This window comes from Lathamus discolor, chromosome Z, assembly GCF_037157495.1.
Source record: "Lathamus discolor isolate bLatDis1 chromosome Z, bLatDis1.hap1, whole genome shotgun sequence".
Taxonomy (NCBI): Eukaryota; Metazoa; Chordata; class Aves; order Psittaciformes; family Psittacidae; genus Lathamus; species Lathamus discolor.
The window spans coordinates 93,457,913-93,482,445 of record NC_088909.1 but is presented as its reverse complement, the minus strand read 5'-3'; the positions used below and the strand labels follow the sequence as shown (position 1 = coordinate 93,482,445).

Below are 24,533 nucleotides of genomic sequence, written 5' to 3'. Positions count from 1 at the left end.
GTACTGCCAGGAAAAGGCGTGGATGGCTCGCATACGAAATTTCCTGAAAACTATGTTTACAAGGAATTTGCTTTGTTATAAAGCTTTTAAATCCATTCCACTTCCTACTCACCACTGTTCTTTTGGGAAGATACATCTGCCAATAGTTCTGCTTCCTATGGCAAAATGTAGCATATGGTTTTCCCTCAGGTAGTTCTGATCTAGGTAGAATTTAAGCTGGTATGAAAATCTGCATTGCCTTTCACAGCTGGGAAAATATAATCCATTAATTATTATACCATCTGCTTTTATACTGACCTCTATAACAGGAAATAGCACAAGTGACCCAATAAAGCTGATAATAAAAAATATAAATAGCATCTTGCTTTATTGCTATTGTGTTGGCTTTTCTGCAACTCTGAATTGCCTGTGTCACAATATAACTCACATAGTCCCACTGCAGAAAGACACTGGAGGAAATCTGTGTGTTTATGTGTAAATTGCTGAAAAAAGAAGCTGTTAAACTGGACCTGAAAATTAACTTCACAAAACTACTTCATCAGCCTGTTTTGGTAAGCAAACAGTACACAAATATTTTTAGAAATATGATAAAACCCTTCACACTATATGTAACTATGTGACTCTCAACAAAAAATACATATTACAATTATGCTTCTAATTATTGATGTGGTGCTTCAATAATAAAAAGTACTTTGAATTCAAATTGTGTAAGTATTAAAAAAACCCATACTATAATCATACTATTGAAATTATCCTAGTCTTTTAATTCTAGATTCTGTCTTGTATTTTTTTACTTCATATTGTTTCACTCTCTATTTCATGGTAAAGAGCACCCCACCAATAGACAAAGCCAGAAAAAAAGATCGTATCTCATACATCAATTACTGACTGTTATTTCAAAATAGTATCTTTAATTGAGCATTAAAACTATCAGATTTTTCTTCAGTATCATATGCATAAAGAACAGGATGTCAACATTTCTTAAAAATTTTACAATATATTCTCATTTTTACAACAGTGACTGGAAAGTCACACCTTTTTTTCATCAGTCTACCAAACTATTTGGTAACTTTGAATAGATAGCTGTGCCAAGTCAATTCATAGATGTTGCCGCAGAATTCCAGAAAATTTGCCACAAGTTTCAGTCTTTTAATTTGGTTTCTTGTCAAGGGAACAAAATTCTTTGACTTTCAATATCTAACTGAAAGTTGATTTAAGCCCAAAAGAGTTTACTAGTTTTTGACTAAATTTTTAAATATAAATCAGGTGAATAACTTGTAATCTAAATAAATAAATAAACAAATACATAAATAAAAATTTCTATGACTAACATAATGAAAAATAGCTATCTTTTCGTGAGCGTGTCCTGTAAATCTCTTCCCCTATCATGACTACCTCAATTTCTGCTTCCTTCCATTTGCCCACATCTGCATTTTCCATGCATGAGACAACCGTGATGTTGCTACACTGAACTTTTCAGCATGAAAATTAGCTATCTGGTATAATACATACTGCTTGATGAGGCTGTAATTTACCCCTATTCATGTGACTAATGCCCACACTTTCCCAGACTTATGAGACCATGTTCAGTCCTTTGCTTCTCCCTCAAATGGAATCAGCTGAAACTGACTGCTAGGTTCAGAGATTACTCAGGAAAATGGCACATATGCAATTGAACTGACAGCATAATTGCACAATCTTCAACTCTAGAATGGTGATTAAAATCAGCAAATTAAAAGCTGAAAAAGGAATATGTTTGTCATCTTTTGAAAATACCATTTTCTTGACCAAATGGGGTTGCCGCAGTTAATAAAAATTATTCTCTCGCATTTTAGCAGGGCCCTTGTAAGGAAAAAGAAATGAAAATTAAGAACATTTCCTTTAAGTGATACAACAAAAGATTAGTTACTGTGACCATGAATTCTGTCTGCCATGTATTTCATCTAGCAATACAGACAAATAAACATGTAAGAGAAGCTGAAAGGAAAATCTGATGGATTTCCAATGTTTCTTTTCCATGTCATGACACACTTTATTCCTTTTAATACCAGGGTGGTTTTTTTTCTTTCTCTCTTTCCCTAACAGGAGAGCTCACTGTAAAACATTTAAACACGTAGCCAATACCCATGTATTCCAAACAATGAACACTGATGCTATCAACCATCACAAAGATATGTGAAAACAGTAGTTTTTGTAATCTATCTTGAAGCAAGTGGATTTTTTTTTCCCCTCTTTCCTTAATTATGGTGATAATTCTTCCTTTGCCATCAAAATATGCAGGAAAGATTGGTAAGTACTATAAATACACATCGAGCACACTTTTAACTTATCTCTCTGAATACACCCACTGGCATTCTTTGAATAAATCATGTCAGAAGTGGTTTCTCTCTCTTTTCACTATTCTTTAACAAGGAAATCTCCATGCATTTATTGTGTGGGCCACAAAGTAATAGAAAGATTTTCTCCCTAGCAATGAATGTATAATGAACGTTTGGCAGTTGCATCAATTGTGTGGGTGGAAAATTAGAAGTAGAAAACCAGTCTTTGTAATCCTAGCTATCTTTCATATATGTGTATGCCCCTGTCAGAACGCGTGTTGACATTCCCTCCTTAATGAAGGCATCAAAATTTTTTGTCATCAATATTTCTAAATATATGATTTCATTCCCAGAATAGATTTACCTCTTTAGACTATATTTCTTACTATAGACCATATTTCAGCTATCCGCCACAGAGCCTTACAGATAGCAAAGAGAAAAAGGGTGTTTCTGATCATAATCTTTTTCAGACGTTTTAAATGTTACATCTTTCACACACTGTGAAAGCCTGTTTCTCTTCACTGATTATAAGAAAAGCTAAAATTACTAGTTCAGGTAAAGATACCTCCATCTGCTCAGCTAAATATTACTCACAGGACTCAGTTCAGCTATAAGTAAAGATAGTCAGTACTACTAAGTAAGTTCTTTGTGAAGTTCTTAGTTCAGGTAGTAGTATCAACGTAAAGTGTATACTTTGTAACTGGCTTTCCCTTCTTTGGGTAAAATGGTCACAGTTTTCCTCATCACATCGTTTTAACTGTCAATCCTAAGTAAACTTTGTAATTCAAACAAAACGATAAAAAGAAAAATTAAATGGAATTCTAGTTCACAGGCAATAAGAAGGACCCCTTCTGTTGGATGCAATGACTTTGTCGATGTTCACATTCCATTATTTAGGAACTCATTTTGAGACACTATAATAGGAGAAATTGCCAGAACTATTCACTCTCTGTTACATTCATGTCTGCTAATCTATTTCCTCTGCTGCTTTAATAGAGTTCTTTTACATGTGGAAATGATAAACATTAAATCAGGTTAAGTTATTGCTTACAGTTGTGGTTTGTTTTATTTTTTATACTGACAAGTTGATAGAAAACAGTTTGATAACAGGAAACTAGGTTGAGTTCATAATAAACACGGGACTAATGATGTTACTATTTATAGCTTAACTCTTTACATCTTGCTATGTCAAAGTATACTGCTTTGCCCTTTTTCTTCACAATAATTCTTATATTTTTAAGATATTCTGAAACTTATCTTTTAAACCCTTCTCAACTTCCCTCTTGAAATCCCTAAGACATACTCCAATCCAATCAATTTACACTTGTAGTCCAAAATATATTGTCTATCCACTGTTTCTGTAAATTCTGATTTTGCATCATACCTCCTAAACCAGACAAAATACAGTCGTAACTGAACTCAGTTGTTAATAATAGCATGAAACATGACGAGGTAACTTGTGGACTGACTGTAATATTTTCATGCAAAAAGCTGCATTTGAACAAGAACATACCATGCCTTGTTGTACTTTTAAGCACATATTTGCTTTCATAAACTGGCTGCTTGCCTTCTGAAGTCCATGAAGAAGTTGCAAAATAGACCTAAATCAAGCTTGCCCACTGCTTCCTTAGACAAAGTTTTTGCCAATATTCGGAGCAAGGATTTTAATGAATGGATAACAGCTCTAATTCTGTTTCTTTGTTGGTTCTCTAACTCTTCTTCAACCCTCTTGGCTTGACTTGAACCCCCATCTGAAAATTCTCAGCTTTGTTGGAAAAAGGAAGCGTTAATGAGTTGTGTAGATCTAAGATGAAAGAATTAATATTTTTTTATTAAATTGGTATAATTGTATTTTGTTTAATAATACATAAAAGTATTTCATAATTTTATCTGACCTAAAGGGAATATTAAGCCAGCAATCTATGCTCTACAGTAGGTCAGACTAAACAATCATAATAATAACCTTAGCCTTTAGGTTCTGTTCACTAGGAAATATATTTTTGGCTACCCCACTGGAAATGCAAGTATGGCAGGTGTACACACTTTGACAAGTTTTCTTTTGTATTTTTCAGGCCTAGAGATTTGGACAAAGTCAACAAAATATATCTAGTAACACATACAGTAAATTACTCATGTAATGTAAAATAACAGCATCTCATGACTGCAGATAACATGATATGCAAAATATCAAATAAAACTGACTGAGCAGCTTGAATCCTCATGTGAGTGAAAGAGGAGCCAACAAGGACAGACACCATTCTGTACCTCTTGCTCACCGATGGGGAGGGGTAGGAGGGAATGTGATGCTCTAAGGCAGCCTTGGCTGTAGCTATCATGAGATAGTAGAGTTTGAGATCCTCAGGGCAGTGAGAAGGGCACTCGGCAAGCTCACTGCCCAGGACTTCAAGAGAGCAGTCTTTGGCCTCTTCAGGAATCATAGAATCATAGAATAGTTAGGGTTGGAAAGGACCTTAAGATCACATAGTTCCAAGCCCTCTGCCATGGGCAGGGACATCTCACACTAAACCACGTAACCCAAGGCTCTGTTCAACCTGGACTTGAACATCGCCGGGGATGGAGCATTCACAGCCTGGCTGGGCAACCCATTCCAGTGCCTCACCACACTCACAGTAAAGAATTTCTTCCTTATATACAATGTAAACTTCCCCTGTTTAAGTTTTAACCCATTACCCCTTGTCTTATCACTACAGTCCCTAACGAAAAGTCACTCCCCAGCATCCCTATAGGCCTCCTTCAGATACTGGAAGAGGGGAGAGGTCTATGAAGTCTCCAAGCAGCCTTTTCTTCTCCAGGCTGAACAGCCACAACTTTCTCAGCCTGTCTTCATACGGGAGGTGCTCCAGCCCCCTGATCATCTCCGTGGCCCTCCTCTGGAATTGTTCTAACAGTTCCATGTCCTTTTTATGTTGAGGACACCAGAACTGCACACAATGCTCAAAGTGAGGTCTCACGAGAGCAGAGTAGAGGGGCAGGATCACCTCCTTCGACCTGCTGGCCACGCTTCTTTTGATGCAGCCCAGGATACGTTTGGCTTTCTGGGCTGCGGGCGCACACTGCCAACGCATGTTCAGTACCTCTTCAGGAACCTGTTCAGTAGGGTCCTGTAGGATAGAGCCTTAGAGGGCAGGGGTGCCAAGACTGCTGGTTGATATTCAAGAATCACCTGTTCCAAGCTCAGGAGGGTTGTGTCCCAACAAGAAGAAAATGGAGCAAAAATGCCAAGAGGCTTCCATGGATGGACAAAGAGCTGCTGACAAAACTTAGAGGGAAAAAAAAGGCTTGCAGAAGGTGGAACTGGGGACAAACTGCCTGGGAGGAATACAGGGGTATTGTCTGGGAAGCTAAGTATGAGGTGAGGAAAGCTAAGGCCCAATGAGAATTGAGCCTGGCCAGGAATGTCAAGGATAACAGGAAAGGCTACTACAGGTATGGTGCCACTAAACTGCACATTTGCCTGAATTTTAAATCTTTTTTTTTTCCCCCATCAAAATAGTCTCTGAAATCCAAACAGTACTAAAAATATGTAAAGATTTAACCTAATATAATGTATTGATAAGGGTTAAGTCAAATTATAAGAAGCCAGTCTTATTATATAATGTTATCATTACAGTGCTTGTAGCATTATACATCTTAACATCATTATACTATTGCTCTAATTCTAATTCAACTAAATGCATAAATTTATCATCAATCTGATTCATAAAACAATCCCTTGCTAATTTGCCAATCAAGCTCTGTATGCAGACAAATTTTGGAAAAATCAGTAACAGAAAAAAAAAAAAATCACAAAATTCAGAATGTTCTTGACATTAATTCATGGCTTTATTGGTTCACAAAAAAGAACATACACCTATATCATGTACAAAATTTCAAACAGCAAACAGGCTTTCATTAACTGGAAAACTCATGCTTCTTAGAAAATCTCCCTATGTACCTATACTACTAGTATGTACCCAGGTGCATAAATCCCTTCGGCATTGTACATATGACTAATAACAGTAATAAAAAATTTTGCTCTCAAAGTTTCTTTCTCTTTTAGTTTGAGTAACTTTGTTCTGACAGCTAGAAATCCTGTGACTTTTCAGGGCCCTCTTCTCCACAGCTTTGCTATTTCTCACATGAAACACAGTGCTGAATCAGCCTTGTAATCCTTACTCTGAATTTTGTTGCCATAGCTGCAGCTAAGGTAGCCATTTATTGTTAGATATTTTGACTACAAGGCACAGCAGCATGGTGATCACTGTGATCTAAATTGCTGTCTTTCTGTACTCCTTTCTTTAGCTTACCTTTTAGGAGGGTTTCCGTGCTGCTCTAAGTACTAGCTGCCTACAGGGCTAAAACACACCAACATACCTAGTTTAAATGCAACTATAAAACTAGCTATTAAATGATTCCATGTGCTACACGAGTTACAGGAATTGTTACAGTATAGACAATGTAATCCACTTACCCTATATAATTTGTTCTTGTTAAAATTCACCACCCAGATCTTATGGTCCTCCAAGAAGCTATGTCATTCAAGAAATTATAAACCTGGAAACTGGAATATACAAGATACAGCTCCTGAAGCTTTGTGATGGCTGGCTCCAAACCAGCTTACAAAGTGGGCTGCACATGCCAACTTTGGCCCATTCCCGGAAAAAGTCTCATTTGCAGAATACTTCAAAATCTCAGCAAAGACCTACCAAAAATATTTTTCTCCTAGCCTTTTCAATCAGCTTCACAGCAACCATGACTTAGCTGAGAACTGAGGCAACATCTGTAAAAACATGAGATCTGTGTTCTGCCCCAGCTGAGTAAAATACTTTCATGAAAGGCCATGAGACTTTAAACAGGAAAAGAGATGGGAATGAGAATAAACATGGTCAAGGATATAACCATTCATGTCACTTTATGAGAGTACTCATATCTTTAATAAGAGAAATCATCAAAGCAAACAAATGCTGTTCTTGCAGTCAAAACTACAGTATGCCGTGGTAACACAAGACCATACATTAGAGCCATAGACAATTTTCATAGACAGTAAATGCAAATTAATCCAGGCATAATACTCATATTCACTGACTCACCAATAAGCATACTATTATTAATAAAACTAACCTGGCCTCTGGCAGATATGTTAGTTATTTTAACAACCCCACTGTGATCACTTGATGCTTGGACTCTGCTTTAATAAACCATCTTTGATGAAAGTGATATTTTTTTTTTTTAATAGAAAGCATATTACATAGTATGGAGAAAGAGGTTGATTTCTTTTTATGGTTGTTACACTGGAGAATATCTTTAAGATTAAGAAAAATTTTTTTCTTTACACCTTACAAATGTGTATGAAATAAGATATTAAATTTTAGTTCCACCTATGTACAAAAGCCAGGTCACACTGAAGCTGCATCTATTAACGTTGTGTCATCTGAGTCCACATTAACCTGAAGCAGAACATCTGTCCATGGGATTCCTGGTTTATGACAGTTGTAACCATCCGTTCTGAAAATTTCAATCTAAGAGATAATTTTCCTCTTACCCCTTGTGTTTTGAGTTAGTTCTCATCTCTAAAACCTGTTACAGTTTCCTGCAAGGTAGAGGAAATATTTGCATCTTTCTTTTTTCCCAGATTATACCTTCACAGCAAACAGAAAATATTTGGATATCACACAAATGTCATAAAAATGCATAGTATAACTTCTATTAATCTCTACCTCTGTTGCTGGTAAGCTACAAAGGAGAATAAGATAGCACGAGCAGCTTTGTTGTATTTCAAAGAAGATGAGTTTTCAGACTAAGAAAAAGCTACTCATCACAAACGCGTGTTGTCAAAGCAGAACTTCCTCTTTCATTTTGACTATATAAACAATTTATAGGAAGTTCTAAAGTTGCATCGGATATACCCATGGATCATTTTACAGAAATGAAACGCAGCTTCTTAATGTTTGTTTCACCAAATATTGCCACCATTTGATTAAAATATTGTAAGAAATCTCTCTTTAAATGAAACCCAAAGATATGCTTGCCCCATGACCTAGGTCCACTAGTACTAGTGAAGAAAATCCTAAATGAAACTGGGTACTTAAATCCAAAATTCTGATATGAAAATTATTCTTTCACCTCTTCTTTATACTTGGCCATAGCTACTCTGTTTGGGGGCTAACATGTTTCAGTCCATAAGGTTCTCCAGATACTTAACATTTCGGTTTTGCATGGCTAGAACTGTGCTTCAAAGCAGTTTGGTGTCTGATCTCCAGACCAGGCATTTCCCCTCAATTTTACTAAGAGCAGACCCTGTAGATACTCGGAGCACACTTAGCACAAATTGATAGGATTGATTTCCTCGCAAAATGCAGTTGCCACTAGTTCTTTTAAGGCATGGATAGAAGAAAAAACTGTCTGCCTTTCTTGTAATAGCTTGATGTTAACAGCATTCATTGGATTCATTTCCCTTCACATTGTGAATCTAGACAGATTCACAATGTCTCACACCACAAGGGAAATGTCCCAGCTCTTGAGCAGTTTGACAAGATGACTAAGTTGTCATCATGGTGATAAGACAGTTCCTTGTTCTAGGACCACATGCATTCTGTATGATGCTCAGAACTCTACTATGTAAGTGAACTAACCTAAAATGACTGAGTGGATCCAGAGCACCAGAACAATTCAGTCGCATTTAAAGCCCTCCTTCTGCATACCTGAAGGCTGTTTCGATGTGGTAACAACCAGAGTAGGCAGCATATTAAATGCACTCTAGCCTGCAGTCAGCTAGAGGTGCCTATATCTGTGTCCCACACTAAAATACCTAGGCTTGAAAATGAGGCTGGATTTCAGACTCATGCATGTTTTTTATAATCATCTTACTTCTGGAAAACCCAATATGGGATAATATATATGGGATATAGAAGGTCTGTCTTCTTACCAGAGTGACCTAACCACTCAGATAAAATCATCAAAGGGTTTGAAACAACAAAATCAAATTATTCACATTGACAGGCAGGTGGAGCAGTGGGATCTAGAGTACAGGTTTCAGTAGGTAAAAATTACCATTGCACCCCTGAAACAAAGAGTTATAGCAATCTACAGAAGCTGGAATCCCAGCAGAAGTCTGGTTTGCAACATTCACTAAAAAAGTAGCAATGTGTTGTTTGAGGTTTTTGGGGGGTTGGCTTGGTTTGTTGGGTTTTTGAGGTTTTGTTAATCCATGCCATAAAACATACACTGGCATCATGACCAGGCTCATGTTCCTGCAAAAAAAAAAATCAAGATTTTTTTTCTATCTTTTTATGATCATGAAGATAAAAGGAAAGTCTGGGCAGCGATCTATATTTACATGTTGCTTTTGTTCTAACTGAGCAAAATAATAGAAATTGAAGAGGAATGTGTGCATGCATCAAGGAAAAATGGGAGAGTAAACATTTTTATCTATGTAGAAGAGAAAAAAGAATAGACCAAGAGTTTTTACCATAGTTATTGCAGTCACAACTAAGTTTTTTCTGTAACCAATCAGTAATAAGTAATTATACTATGCAGACAAGCTGCGAGGGCAATGAATGCTGTGCAATGCAATACAATGTAAAACTGCAGACTATGTAATTATTTTGAGAAATTACTGTCATATACTAGTCTCCATCCACAGCAGGCTCACAGTAAGTTATTCTTTATACAGTTTCATAGTTTAAATCTATCTGAACAATAAATAATATTGGTTATGCAACATAGCAGGAGAAGCATGTTAAAAGACACTTAATTGTTAAGAAGCTGTAATGAAAAGAAGAGCAGGTGGAGTGCAGAAAGCCCAGGGTAATAATAAGAATCTATTAATCCTCCACCCCTAAATTCTCACTTCATTTAAAATAATTTCGGTTCTATAATGCAGTGGAACTAATGCATGGACCAACATCCCAAGCTGGGATGTTATGTGAACCTTTAGTCAAAAACCTTATAAAAAGATTTCGATTTCCAGTTCAGACCCTTGATTTTGTACAAGAAAATATTTATTTATTTCCTTCATCTCCCAAACTTGCAGTTACCAGCTCCATTCTCCTCAGACTCAATGCTATAGCTCCAATGACTTCAGTGCTGGAGCTATGAAATCCTGAAGACTGCAATACTCAGGACAGAGAGATCAGTATCTCATTCAGGTGGAATAGACTGTTTTTTCTAGCCTTATTTATAGCGTATACTTTGAAGAAATACATATTAATGTTAAAGTATGGAAATATACTACAGGGCTCAAAGATGCATTGTTGACATAGTAAGTAGATAAATAGGCAAGTAAACAAGCAAGTAGACAATCTTCTCATGTTGCAGGAGAAAACTGAATCAGGATGTAAATTGCAAGGAGCTGGCTCAAATAAATAGCAAGAGCCTAAAAAATTCTGAAAAGAGTAGAGGTATCATGTGCAGGAATCTTAAATTCTATTATAATAAAAAAATTCCTTCTACATGAGTATAAAGCAACAATCATAAAATAAAGAGATTGGTGGAAGAGTTATAACAGTAAATTATGCCATAAAAATTAATCTCTTCAAGGTCTTCCTGTATTTTTGTGATACAGCCGGTTTTGATCTCTACCAACTTAGGATGAATACTGAAAAAAAGGTATCTGGAGAAAATGAGGAAAGAAAAGCAGCATGAGTGAGGATGTGAGATACTTGAAATCTGTTAAGGAGGAAAATCAGACTATTTTATTTCAGTAAGAACACAGACTGTATATTAATTTGGTTCATAGCTACTTTACGATAGTTGGCACATAATCCAAAAAAGACCAACGAAGAAGACACAAAAGATATCGCAGAGAACATATTTAACACAGAACATAAAGGGCATTTTTCATAATGTTTTCTACCAACATTAATTAAATTAACACAGGCTGCAAAACAAAATTTTTATGAAGATTCCATTGTATAGTAAAAAGGATTTTTGGCACATTTGTACCACTGGTTAATACAGATGGAGCAGAAACATGGGCATTCTCCAAGAATATCAAGTATCAGCTAAAAGCTGAGCTGTAAAACATGAAAAGATTTATGCGTAGAGTATTACTGGAACCATACCAATTCCTGCTAAGTCTTAGTTCTGGTACTTGAAGAAGGAGCCCTTGAGTATCTCAGACATAATAAAAATAAGACTACAGCCCCACAAGTACTGCCAAATGAATTCTAGCATGGTCCTAGAATCAGATAGGAAAAAATAGAGACTATGAAAATGAAAAACAGAGTAATCAAGGTGAAAGACATCTTGGAGACTGTGAATAAGCAAGTGTAAGAAAAAATGTAAATTATCACTGATCTACAGCACAATGTGAACCATCAAAGATGAAAATAAGAGCTTTCACTGATAGATCTTCACTTAGAAGACATATGAACAAAATCTGCAGTATTTTCCATGCAGTGCATAATACAGTGCAATAACAATGAACATTGCAGAAACATGTTACGTCTCTATTGCAATTATTGTTGTCATACTATTCCTTTAATGGAAGTAAGTTAAGCATGCTTCTGGCTATTTGAAGTCAAAGTCTTGCATTACTCATTGCTCTTTTGTGCTACAGGTTGGAGAACCTTTTTACCTCACAATCAAAATGAATCAAAATTGCTCATATCCTCCATAAGAATAGAGGAAACATTTCCATGGAAAATGAGTCCTATGTACATTATAGTCATATTATTTAGAAGACTGCCTGTCATTGAAACTACTTGCAAAGCTCTGGTTCCTGTTTCTTCACCCTTACCTTTGGGACAGAACACATTTCCACAGTTTTTTGGGGGAACAATGCCCTCTTGAAGACAGAATTGGGTCTTCATGCTATCTTAAATTTCTGTTGTCTTTTCAAAGTCTAATCTTTCAAAGTCTTTAACTTAATCTTTAACCACAAATAGTTCTATCAGATTCCACGGAATTACTAGCGTACTTATTCTACAACGTGTTTTCTTCAGTACCTCACTGAAACTGAATTGGGAGGCAAAGTTCAAAATGACAAATCATGTTTAATTTATAGCACTAATTAAAGCAATCTTATCTTTTTGTTTTATTTTTCATTATTGCTAATGAGCAGCAAGCCCTGAAGAGGGCCTCAGAAATGATCAGAGGGCTGGATCACCTCTCCTAGGAAGACAGGCTGAGAGAGCCTAGAGAAGGCTCCAGAGCAGAGGTTACAGGAGCTTGCAATACCTAAACAGGGACTGCAAGAAATCTGGAGAGGGACTTTTTGCAAAGGCATGTAGGGATAGGGAAAGGGGTAGTGGATTTAAACAGAAAGCGGGCAGATTCAGATTAGGTATTAGGAAGAAATTCTTTACTGTGAGGGTGGTGAGGCACTGGCACAGGTTGCCCAGAGAAGCTGCCCATGGCAGGGGGTTTGGAACTAGATGAGATTTAAGGTCCATTACAACCCTAACCATTCCAATCATTCTATGATTCAGTGATTTTCTATACTATTACAATCCACTGAAACTAATATTTGTTATGTAGATACTGATATTACCTACTATCTACTTGTGGGCCTAAGAGCACCTCATCTAGGTATTCCTGCTTAATACACACAGGTTCCTCACTACAAATGTATAAAACTTCAAACTTTGAGAAGAGCATTTAGCCATATGTTATGAATAGTTGCCTGAATGAATACACCCAGAGCAACACAGACTTTGAAAAGGTGCAGCACATATTCTACAAGCAATAGCAGTTGGCTTTTTTCTGAATTAGTTTGGCATTCCAAAATAAATAATGGCCTGTAAGTCTATAACATACTTTACTTTTCTGAATGTGTGCAAACTAATAAGAAATGCTAGCTCAGTTCAGCAGTTCATCTTTTCTCATGTCTACCATTTTGCACTGCCTGATGCAGGATGCAAAGGACACCACCACAAACAAAACAAACAAACCAAAAAAAAAAGCACAAACCCACAGCAAAACCAAAAGACCACAACCCAAACACCACAAAAATCAAAGAAGAACAAAACAAACAAAAAACCCAAACAAAAGCAAAGCACCACAAGAATAATTTGGAAGACATTAGGAATAACCCCACATCAGAAATGTTTCCCTTATTCTCAAAAAGTCTTATTCTTCAACATGATGTACATTCCCCACATACGTACTAAGTATCACATATACTTCAAACAGGTTTGCACATTATTTTAATCCATGTGAAAGTCCTTAGCTTCCCTGTAAAAACTAGCAGCAGTAACACACTCGCAAATAAAAAAAAAAAATAAAAATGAAATGTGTCTAGTCTTTTAAAATGGTACCAACAGAGCTCAGATCCTCATTCAGCAAAGGTTACACGGGCTTAATTTCACCAACTTCAAGTAGTCCCAGTGTGGTAATTAAATGTATTTTATACTGTGTAAAGGCAAGCATATATGCGTAAATTATTACTGAATAACGACCTTTGCTCTTAAACCTGGCTTTGAAATGTGCACTGTTTTCTAAAATTTCCACAGATCTACAAGTAAAGGTGTACGCAAAATGTTCTCATAAACTTAAGACGTGAGTTGGAAGATGTATTGAACTATTATAGTGATGATTAGCAGCTGTAGTTTATTAGCCTCAGAGGAATTTATGTTGAGGTGTCCTCAACATAAAAAGGACATGGAACTGCTGGAACAAGTCCAGAGGAGGGCCACGAGGATGATCGGGGGACTGGAGCACCTCCCATATGAAGACAGGCTGAGGAAGTTGGGGCTGTTCAGCCTGGAAAAGAGAAGGCTGCGTGGAGACCTAATAGCAGCCTTCCAGTACCTGAAGGGGGCCTATAGGAGTGCTGGGGAGGGACTCTTCGTCAGGGATTGTAGTGACAGTATAAGGGGCAACAGGTTAAAACTTAAATGGGGGAAGTTTAGATTGGATATAAGAGGAAATTCTTTCCTGTCAGGGTGGTGAGACACTGGAATGGGGTGCCCAGGGAGGTTGTGAGTGCTCCACCCCTGGCAGTGTTCAAGGCCAGGTTGGATGAAACATTTGGCGGGATGGTTTAGTGTGAGGTGTCGCTGCCTATGGCAGGGGGGTTGAAACTAGATGATCTTGAGGTCCTTTCCAACCCTAACTATTCTATGATTCTATGAACTTATAAAAATTCCACTAACTTCCACTTATTCACCAAATTCTTAGCTCCAATTCAAAGAAAAAAAAAGTGATTTTCCCAGTAGCACCACAATCTCCAAATCCTTATAGAGTATTCTGGTTTCTTTTTAACTTGTTTGATGGACTGTGGGTTCTCTTGTTTTATTAACAATAAAACGATACTTCATCGATCCAGTGCAAGACCTCATACATTGCTGAAGGGAAGTCACCTTGAGCATCACTTTGTTAAGAACAAAAAAGTCCTGCAAACTGCTCTTTTACTGGGTGTAATGAATGCTGAAAATCCCTGCTCACAGGCCTGAATCTGGCTGATTATTACCCTTGTGATTTATTCAGTTATTTATTAGTGAAGTCATTCAGGGGCAGTGAAAGAGGGGGGAGGGATGCCATGCAAATGTTCAGTAGATGAGGGCAAAGGCTGGCATTTCCTGTACGCAGCGAAACACAGGGAGACTCAAAGACGTGAGAAAATCGTCCACTGTCTGAACAGTTACTGCACCCCTGGACCCGTAGAGAACGGGGAGAGGGTGGCTGGCTTCCTCCTGCAGGCAAATGACCGGCCGTAGAGTGCATTTTTAAGGGGTGATGTAAGAGAAATTAAACCTGGCCAGCCAAACACGCTCCCTACCTCAACGATGTGCTTCTCCTGCCGAGAAGGGCAAGAGAGGTAGCCATGGAGCACCGCCCAGCTTTCTCCAGCCCTACTGGGAGTGGGGCTGGGCGGCGGGAGACACGTATTAATTAGTTATGAGCGGGCAGATGTCCCTTTAAGGTCTGCTGTGCTCGCCGAAGGTTGAAGCCAGAGGTTTGAAGGGAGAGATTTAACTTTATTTGTACATCTTAGCGCTAGGCTAGTTCTACGGGGAGGTTTCCAAAGCTCACAAGTCTTTGGGGGGCGTGTGGGAGGAAGCTAAATTCTTCGTGATGAGAATAAGCAACGTAAAGACTTGAATAACAAACAGGAAATGCCTGACTCGGCCGTGAGGCGGACTGGAGGGCAGAGCACCGAAATCTACTCGCAGCGAGCACCGCCGAGCGCGCCGGCGGCAGGACCGCTCCCGCCCCTCCGGCTCGAGCCCCGGGTTGCGGCCCCGGCCCGCAGGAGCCCAGGCATGGCCATCTTCTACTGGATGCTGACAGGTGAGGAAATCCCCCTTTCTGCCTTGAAGACACAGGTCCCAAGAGTGGCTCTGCTCGCTGAGGGAGGGGGGTAAAGCTGTTGGGGGCCGGCACCCGCGGGACCGCCATCACCCTCCCCAGGCCCCCCACCTTCACCTGCTAGGGAATGCACTCCTCGGAGCTGCCTTGCCGCCGGAGCCCGGGAGGGGCTTCCTCGGTTTGCTTCCCTCCGGAAACCTCAATCCCTAAAGCAACCCTAGAACCCATGGGGTAGCGGGAGGCTGCCAGGTGGGGATGAATGGGTGAGAATTAAAAATGCAGTTGAATTTGGCTTGGGAAAAGAAACTTCTTCTAAACTAGGGTACCTCTTCTGTTTCGCTCCATTCGGCTTTCAGATGTACTGAGTGGTAAAAGCAGAAGTGAGGAAGCAGTTAACTGCACCCAAGTAACTTCAGAAAGATGAGTTCATCCGGACTTGCAATATGTAATATTTCCTTTTAGTGTTTCATTTATTGTTATGAACTTGCTGTTTGGTAAACAAATACAGTAAGTAACAACCCCCCTAGCTAGTCAATCTGCAGGAACAGTTTGGATCTGAAATCAGGGGAATCTAAGAAGTGGGAAAGAGGCTAATGCAATGCTGGGATTCATGTGCTTGCAAACTTGGACACAGGGCTCTCCAGCAGCTCTTGCGCTGGCAATTGGGACACAGAGAACCTAAGGCAGTACAGAGGAAGAAATCAATTTCATAAGAATCGTCAAAATGCAGGCGACAGCAAGTGGGGAAAAGGCAAAAGTAGGGTTTTTCTCTCTTCACTCTGTGCTTACTGTGCAAGAAAGAATAGATACAGGAAAATGTGAAAATCTGAATGTAGTACTTGGTGTGCCACACTTAAGTCATTTTTCACAGATTACTTTATTACTCTTACTACACTGTGATATTCTCCAAAATATGCTTTTGTTTCTGTTCCTTCATAAAAGGAGGCTTTGTAAAGTGGCAACAACTTAGTGTACCACAGCTTCCCCTCAGAGTTGCAAAGTTGCCACTGGTACTGCTGACAGATAACTTCATCAGTAATGACAAAAAGGTTTACTATCGGATAGAAAAACGTCTAAAGGGTGGGTTCCATCCAGATCTGTCAGGAGCTTACTAGCTTTTTGTTTGTTTTTGGTTTTTGCTTTTTTGTCTATATACTTGTTTTCTTTTTTAAAAAGTTGTTGTGAAATACAATACACTAAGAAGTATGAGGAGGCATTACAGACATCAGGAACAGGATTCAAATTGTTGCAGATAAATAAGAGAAACAGTCCTGCATAAACAAGTCAAAATGTCATAAAATAAGGACAATGAGTTTTAAAATTACTATGGAAAATTAAATAAATGTAAACTAATTACATGCTCCTCTCTTAAAAAGAAAAAAAGGCAAATAATCTGGCATGTACTAGCAGACAAAAGCAAACTAGAATAAAGGAGGTGCACAGAGGTGTATGTTTGTGTATTCATAGAGTTGTGTATTTTTTTAATTCAACTTGGTGAGACCTCTGAGAATCTTGAGTACAGGAAGTTTGACAGATGCAGACAAACAGTCAGATGTGCACAGAGAAGTGACAAGCCTGATAAGGGCTGATAAAAATGATGTATGAAGAAAGACTGAATGAATTAGGCTTCTTTATCTACAAGAGAAAAAACTACGTGCAAAATGTTGAGATTTAAAATGCATATTTTTACCACAGTATTATTAGTGAGAATATTCTTCCAATGTCAATGTTTTCTTTCTTTGCTTTGTGAAAGCACTTGATTGTGACTTTCTCTATCGCATATATTAGTTTATCAAGAGACTGAGAAATAGTTGGCTCTCCATGTCCAACAAAGGGCAAGAGAAAATCAATGCAACTCACTGTGAAAAAAAGACAAAAAAAAAGAAAAAACAAAAAAACTTGGCTAATATTTAGAAGAACTTTATTACTCTTCATGTAATGAACTGCTAGAACAGGCTACCAAAAAAAAAACCCATCCCTGCATAATCTCCTTCACTGAAAGTTTTGATGGAGTTGGATAAACACCTATGAGGGGTGGTTCAGGTTTACTTCACCTTGCCTCAGTGTAAGTGGTTTGCCTAGGGATCCAGCCCTCTGTTTCAACAGAAAAGGAAGGAAGAAACCAGTTCAAATGGTTCCATTAGTTTTTAATGTTTCTTTACTTTTAGTTTTACACATAGCCTGTCCCCTCCTGGAACTTTTTCTTCATTGCTGATGATCACATTGTTGGTACTGATTGAGAGCACTTGTCTTTATAATAGAAAAGACCAGTAATCACAGAAACAGAACTGTATGCAGAAAATGAAGTGGTCTCTGTCCAGAGTCTGCAAGGCAGAACAGACACATAAAGTGATAAAGGGGAAAACCACACTTTCACCAGTTTCTCTCCCCATCTTTATCTCTTCTGTTGCTCCTGCAACATTATGCACAACATTTCTCAGCAAATTTCCACCTATATTTGAAACTCTTTCCCACTTCCCACTAGTCTTTCTTATCTAGGACTTCAGTGTGTTTGCATGAATTCTACCTAAATTACTTATAATGTGGATGAGAGAGGGTTTCTTATGAACATGACCTCTTCTTGTTTAAAATCTGTACACAACCCATCTTCATAAAGCAACTGATTAAGACTGGGAGATGTATGGCAGTCTGTCTCACATGTTTTCAAAATAATCTCACAAAACCAGCATGGCTCAAAAATCTCTGTGAATGTATGCTATCACCATTTTTGTCTTCTACTGTGCTTAAGAGGGGCCGAAAATGAATGCCAAATTGCTGCAATAATTACACCTATAACACTGTTTTAAAAAAGTGATACAAGGCAAGATATCACACAGTTAAGACTATGGCACTTAGTCTTAAACTTTTACCAAGACTGGAACAGACAATGCAATTTTGAATTGTCATATTAAAACTGTATTTAGAGTTAAAAGTATCTACTTGTTTTGGCTCTGCTGGGGTCAAATTCATCTCTCTTCGTGACATTAGCAAAATTAGTTATGTTACATGGTTCTTGAAATGTTCTTTTTTGTCTACTGCTCATTCTTTGACATAATCAAAAAAGTACAATATCCACTACTTACTTTTTACCAGAGCAGGCAAGTACCATCACTAGTAAATGTTTTCCTTTGTAAGTTGACAATGGTCTTGCTAATTGTGAATACATTGTTGAAGTTCACAGTTGCCACTAAATACTTGTGGATCACTGTTCATAACTGGATAAAATCTCATGGTGATGTGTTGGAGAAGGAGCTTCTCAAACAAAGCCCAGAAAGCCATCTCAAAATGTGTGTCCTTCTCTATATGTTGATTGGCAACTTTATTGCAAAGTGGTGGCTCTTTGTTCTGGGTTGCGCTTTTTTTTTTTTTTTTTTTTTTTTTATGGTTGGGTGGGTTTTTTGTAATGCAGCAAGTCACCTACTTTTATGAACTGAATGTTTATTTCCCACTGGATGATACTGGATGCCAACTTGCAAACTTTATCTTAAACATATGGCTTCTTCAGGTTTGTGAGGCTGCTTGTAAAAATTTGACTGGAACCAACAGGCAGAGAACAGTTTGTAAATATGTAGCAGCAAAACGCGGGGAGGGGGCGAATAACATGGAAGATAAATAAGCACTACAGCTAATTTTTCTTGAAAGAATAGCATGAGGTCAACCCTTGTGACATTATATTTGTGAATAAGAAAATTCACCGTAAATTCACCATGCAACATTTACATAGATAAGTGAAAGGAAGTCTTAAAGAAAAGCTGAATGCATGCTCTCTGCCTAAGCCACATAGTACTAATACAACATTATAAGTATGTACAAGCCTAAATTAAACAAACAGTTATTTATACATGTGCTTATGTTATATCCCCTTGGGTGGTCCAGCTTCCTTCTGTGAAACTATTCATACTAACAGAGTTAAGCATGTGTACTCACAGGAAGAAAGTCTGAGGTCTGATATGTAATCCTATTATGTAATATCTGATAAAATTGTTTTTACATCAGTATCAAGCTTAGAAACAAGGAACACACACTACAGGGCCAGATCTGAGTTCAATGTCCTGTCACAATTGACTAGTGCTACATACTTGAGGGAAAATTTTATGTACGCCATAATGGGAGATATGAGATTTTTGCTCACAGTAGCCTTGTATCTCATTAAATCCTTGACTCTGAAGGCTTTCCAATTCAGCAAATTCCATAATCCACAGTGGGGTGGGTTTTTTTGTTTGTTTGTGGGTTTTGATTTTTGGTTGGGTTTTGTTGGGGTTTCTTTCGGGGTGGTGGTTTATTTTTCAGAAAAAAGAGAAGTAACTAGAAGAAACCAGAAACTTCCTTTTAACAATTCTGAATTTGCCACTTTCTCATCTCTGAGAGGATGTCCTCTTGCTTTTTGGTTATCATACTAAGTGTGTAGACACTCCAAACTTACTATATCTGTTCCTTGATACAGTCAGTCATCACGGCATGTTAGATTGCCTACTTTCTCAATTTATTTTTGTTGCTGTTGTTTTGAATCATTCTTTTTCTTCCATTCTCCATTATCTTCCTCATTCTTTCTGAATTTGCAACATTCATTCTGAAATGGTGCTTTCAGTGTCATACACAAAATAAGCTGCACTACTTGCACAATGATGTTACATTTATTATTATTCCTAGTTTGTTAAATTTGTCTAGGCTGTAAATGGAGCTGTGTAGTTATTGGTCACGTCTCTTTTTCGTGCAAGTATCACTGAACTAATCTGTGTGGTTTTTCAAGGCATACTACTTATATCTGTCATCACCAAACTCTGTTTGAAATGTGCCTATCTACTCCTGAAGCTTCTCAAACTGTCTCATTCTAAGTAACTAGTAGACACAGGAAGCAGTTGGACGTTTCAGTACAGGATAAAAAGTGTAACTTGGAAGTTTAACCGGAAACTTTTAAGACGAAGTTCAGTTCAAGAGTAATGTCAAAGTAATAGCTCAGGCGGTGGCTTTGCTCTCCCCGCTGGCCACGCACCAACCGCTGTCCGGCACGACGCCGGACCTGCCCGGCTCTGAGGCACCGAGGCTGCACTGCTGCGCCCTCTTACCCGTCCCGTCGTTCGCGGTCTGTAACAATCACTTTCCACAAATACTTAGCTTTGGGGATTTTCCTCTCTTCTCCAACGTGAGGGGCCTCGGAAATAGGGGAAACACCACTGCAGGCTCCGACACACCCCCTACCCCCGCCTCCCTCACGGGAGAACACCGCAATGCACAGCCCGCCCCACGGCAGCATCTCGACTACCCCGAGTCCCGCCCGCACAAAGCTCCCCGCGGACCTCCCCGCGGACCTCCCCGCGGACCTCCCCGCGGACCTCCCCGCGCCTGCGCGATCCCGGCTTGCAGCACCCCCCACCTGCCCCAGGCCCCACTCCTACTCACACTCACAAGCTCCGGGGGGGGGGGACAGCCGTGCGCATGCGTGCCGAGCGCAAACGGTAAGCGGCTGGACCGATGCGCGGCTGGCCGGCGCTCATGGGGACTGACTGTGCGCATGCGCCGTGGGACGGCGAAGTGCTGCGCACGCGCGCCGGGAGACCGGCTGTTCGTGTGGTGAGGGGCCGCTGCACCTCGGGGGCGGCCTAGGCTTTGCGGCGGGTGTGTGGCGGGCCGGTGCATCTCGCGGGTGGAGGGAGGCCGGCTGGCCGCCCGCCCGCCAGCCAGCCAGCCAGCCAGCTAGCTAGCTAGCTGGAGCGTGCGGCTGTCGCCGGCTCCCGCTGTCAGGCCTCCCGGGACAGGACCGCTGGCCGCTGCTGCTGAGGAAAAGTCGTGGGGCTGTGTCGGCTCAAGGAACCGCCAGGATGAAGCTGGTGAGGAAGGACCTGGAAAAGGACAATGCGGGACAAGTGACTCTTATCCCCGAGGAGCCTGAGGACATGTGGCACACTTACAACCTGCTGCAGGTGGGTGACAGTCTGCGGGCCTCCACCATCCGGAAGGTGCAGACCGAGTCGTCCACGGGCAGCGTGGGCAGCAACCGCATCCGCACCACCCTTACCCTCTGTGTGGAGGCCATCGACTTTGACTCGCAGGCTTGCCAGCTGCGGGTCAAGGGCACTAACATCCAAGAGAATGAGTATGTGAAGATGGGGGCCTACCACACCATCGAGCTAGAGCCAAACCGGCAGTTCACTTTGGCAAAGAAGCAGTGGGACAGTGTGGTGCTGGAGCGCATCGAGCAGGCCTGCGACCCAGCGTGGAGCGCTGATGTGGCAGCTGTGGTTATGCAGGAGGGGTTGGCAAACGTCTGCCTGGTCACTCCAAGCATGACGCTTACCCGTGCCAAGGTGGAGGTGAACATCCCTCGCAAGCGGAAAGGGAACTGCAGTCAGCACGACCGAGCCCTGGAGAGGTTTTACGAGCAGGTGGTGCAAGCCATCCAGCGGCATATCAACTTTGAGGTGGTGAAGTGTGTACTGGTGGCTAGCCCAGGCTTCGTGCGGGAGCAGTTTTGTGACTACATGTTCCAGCAGGCAGTCAAGACTGACAACAAGCTTCTTCTGGAGAACAGGTCCAAGTTCTTACAGGTAAGGAGCTAAACAGTTTTCAGAGTGGATAGAAAGAGGCTTAAGAGCTGTCTTTCATAATAGAAGATCATTACAAGGTTGATGGGAAATAATAAATTTGAGAAAACAAATTTATGTCTGAGCATCATAAGGAAATTATTCTCATGCCTCCCAAACTTACAAGGTAGTTATGCAAGATACAGGGATGGATCTAGGATACCTTAGGATATCTTAAGATGAAGTACAGAAAGTATTAAATATTTTGCACACTGTATGAAGGCATATTTAATTTTCAACTAAGAGTGAAATAAAAGTTGGGAAACAGTTTAACTGTGGTGTTAAAATGTCATACTGCATATCATACAGATTTTTTGCTTTTTGACAAAGCAAAATGACAGCTTTTTTTAAACCTTTTTCTTTAAAAAGTACACGAATGTGGTATAGTTTAGTAGTTGTGTTGTTACTTTTATACTGCATGGTTTAATGTTCTGCAGACCATAGCATTTCTTCCTGTTCCTTAGTCATCTCATTGGCTGAGTGGGGTTTTTTGCCTTTCACTGGAATAGGCAAACTTGGAGCCTAAAATAAGTTTTCCTTTTCATAAGGATACTTGAATAATTTCTTGAGTTGGCTTGTAATTTACATTCGCAAAAGGCTGGCAGGGGAGGGTGGAGTGAGCTGTGTCCTAGTGCTCAATGGTCACAGTATGTAGAAGACACATTGCTCCGAGAAGCCTCCTTTTGCATTTGTAGCAAAGTGATAATAGTAAGTGTGAAAAGTTTTAATGTACTTCACAGCTTTACAAGCATAGTAGCTATGCAGTTTTGTAAAACTTGATGCTTTTGTACTTACGTCAGTAGTGTTAAGAGGTCTTCCTCTTCTTGAATGCTCTAAAAAGGGGGTCCTTAATTCTTAATTTCATAGTAGTTTCAAGTAGCTTGGGGACTGTCTGTAATAGCTTGCATATTTAACCCAGTCTTTGAATAAGAGAAGTAGCTTCCCTGCACTTCTTAAAATATGTTTTAAGGGATTAGACATATGCTTTGGGTTGCAGGAAAGATCCTTTAAGAAAAGAATCAGGTAGGTTTCAAGAAAGAGATATAGTGGAAGTTGTTTGATTGGCTAATAAAAATGTCATTTATATTTAAAAAAACCCAAACAACCAAACCTTTGACTTTTTTTTTACCTTAGGTCCATTCTTCCTCAGGACACAAATACGCATTGAAGGAAGCCCTCTGTGACCCAGCTGTAACTAGCCGTCTGTCTGACACTAAGGCAGCTGGTGAGGTCAAAGCCTTAGATGACTTCTATAAAATGCTGCAGCATGAGCCTGACCGGGCTTTTTATGGTCTGAAACAAGTGGAGAAGGCCAATGAAGCTATGGCCATCGACACCTTGCTGATCAGTGATGAGCTTTTTCGTCACCAAGATGTGGCTACACGTGCTCGATATGTTAAGTTGGTAGATAGCGTACGGGAAAATATGGGCACAGTACGCATTTTCTCCAGTCTTCATGTGTCTGGAGAGCAGCTTGGTCAGCTGACAGGAGTGGCAGCCATCCTGCGCTTTCCTGTTGCTGAGCTCTCTGACCAGGAAGATGAATCTAGCTCTGAAGAGGATTGATAACAGTGACTTCATTTCCAAGTCATGTTGAAATGACATTAAAGGCCCTCCCTTCCTAAATATGGTGTGCAGATGTGTAATGACATGTAATTTAAGTTTTTGATGGTATTTTGTACAGTACATAGCTCTGCTCAGTACCCTAGTAGGTAATGATTATTGGTCCTATGGTAATGATTATTGGTATACTGTGCATTAGAGCTGACTATTTTTGCAAGCTACACCTTGGACCTCCAGCAGTACAAGAAACTGATTTGGCTCCCCAGAGTTTCTGTATGTTGAGGCAGATTGGCAGCTTAGTGTTTTGGAATGTGTATGAAAAGATAATAAACTAAGAGGAAGAAAATATGTCAGACTGTCTATTTCTGTTCAAGTGCTTGAAAAAGTGTATTGCAGAACAAATATAAACTTCATGCAAGACCTAGCAAAACTGTGCTTGATCTTCTTGGGAATTCACCGTTCTTCCTAAGATGTGGCAAAGGAATGAGATCAACAAAATCTGTAGGGGGTTTTGTGGTGTTATGAGTCTAACCATTTAAATATTTCTGTGAAACACTTGAAACAATCTTTCACAAACCAGACCCTTTAAATTAACCACTTCCTTCCTAATATCATAGTAAATGCAAGACAAAGTGTGAAGCTCAGTGCACTGATTTTGATTATCTTTCTGAATGCTGTTTGTTACCCTTGGAGATTGTCTTGGAAGCTAGCAAGGTATGGTGTATCTTGTAATTGACTGTATTCTCATAAATGTGCATTTTAGCACCTAGTTCTAACAAGGTACATGAAAAGGCTTACAAAATCAGAGCCTTAGTTTACA

General features: G+C 39.6%; 1 protein-coding gene across 4 annotated transcripts in view; it reads left to right on the top strand.

Annotated features, from left to right (window-relative positions):
- Window positions 1-15,171: 15,171 nt before the first annotated feature.
- LOC136004617 (integrin alpha-1-like) overlaps window positions 15,172-24,533 on the top strand; it is an 80,863-nt gene continuing 71,501 nt past the window's right edge. For 3 of the 4 annotated variants that reach the window (XM_065661236.1, XM_065661235.1, XM_065661234.1), the window contains exon 1: window positions 15,172-15,551. In XM_065661236.1, coding sequence (XP_065517308.1) covers window positions 15,377-15,551 — 175 coding nt within the window. In that variant the 5' untranslated portion in view covers window positions 15,172-15,376. Of the gene's footprint in view, window positions 15,552-21,256; window positions 22,115-23,284; window positions 23,376-24,533 lie in introns of those variants that run through there. The other variant, XM_065661237.1, reaches the window with a different exon arrangement.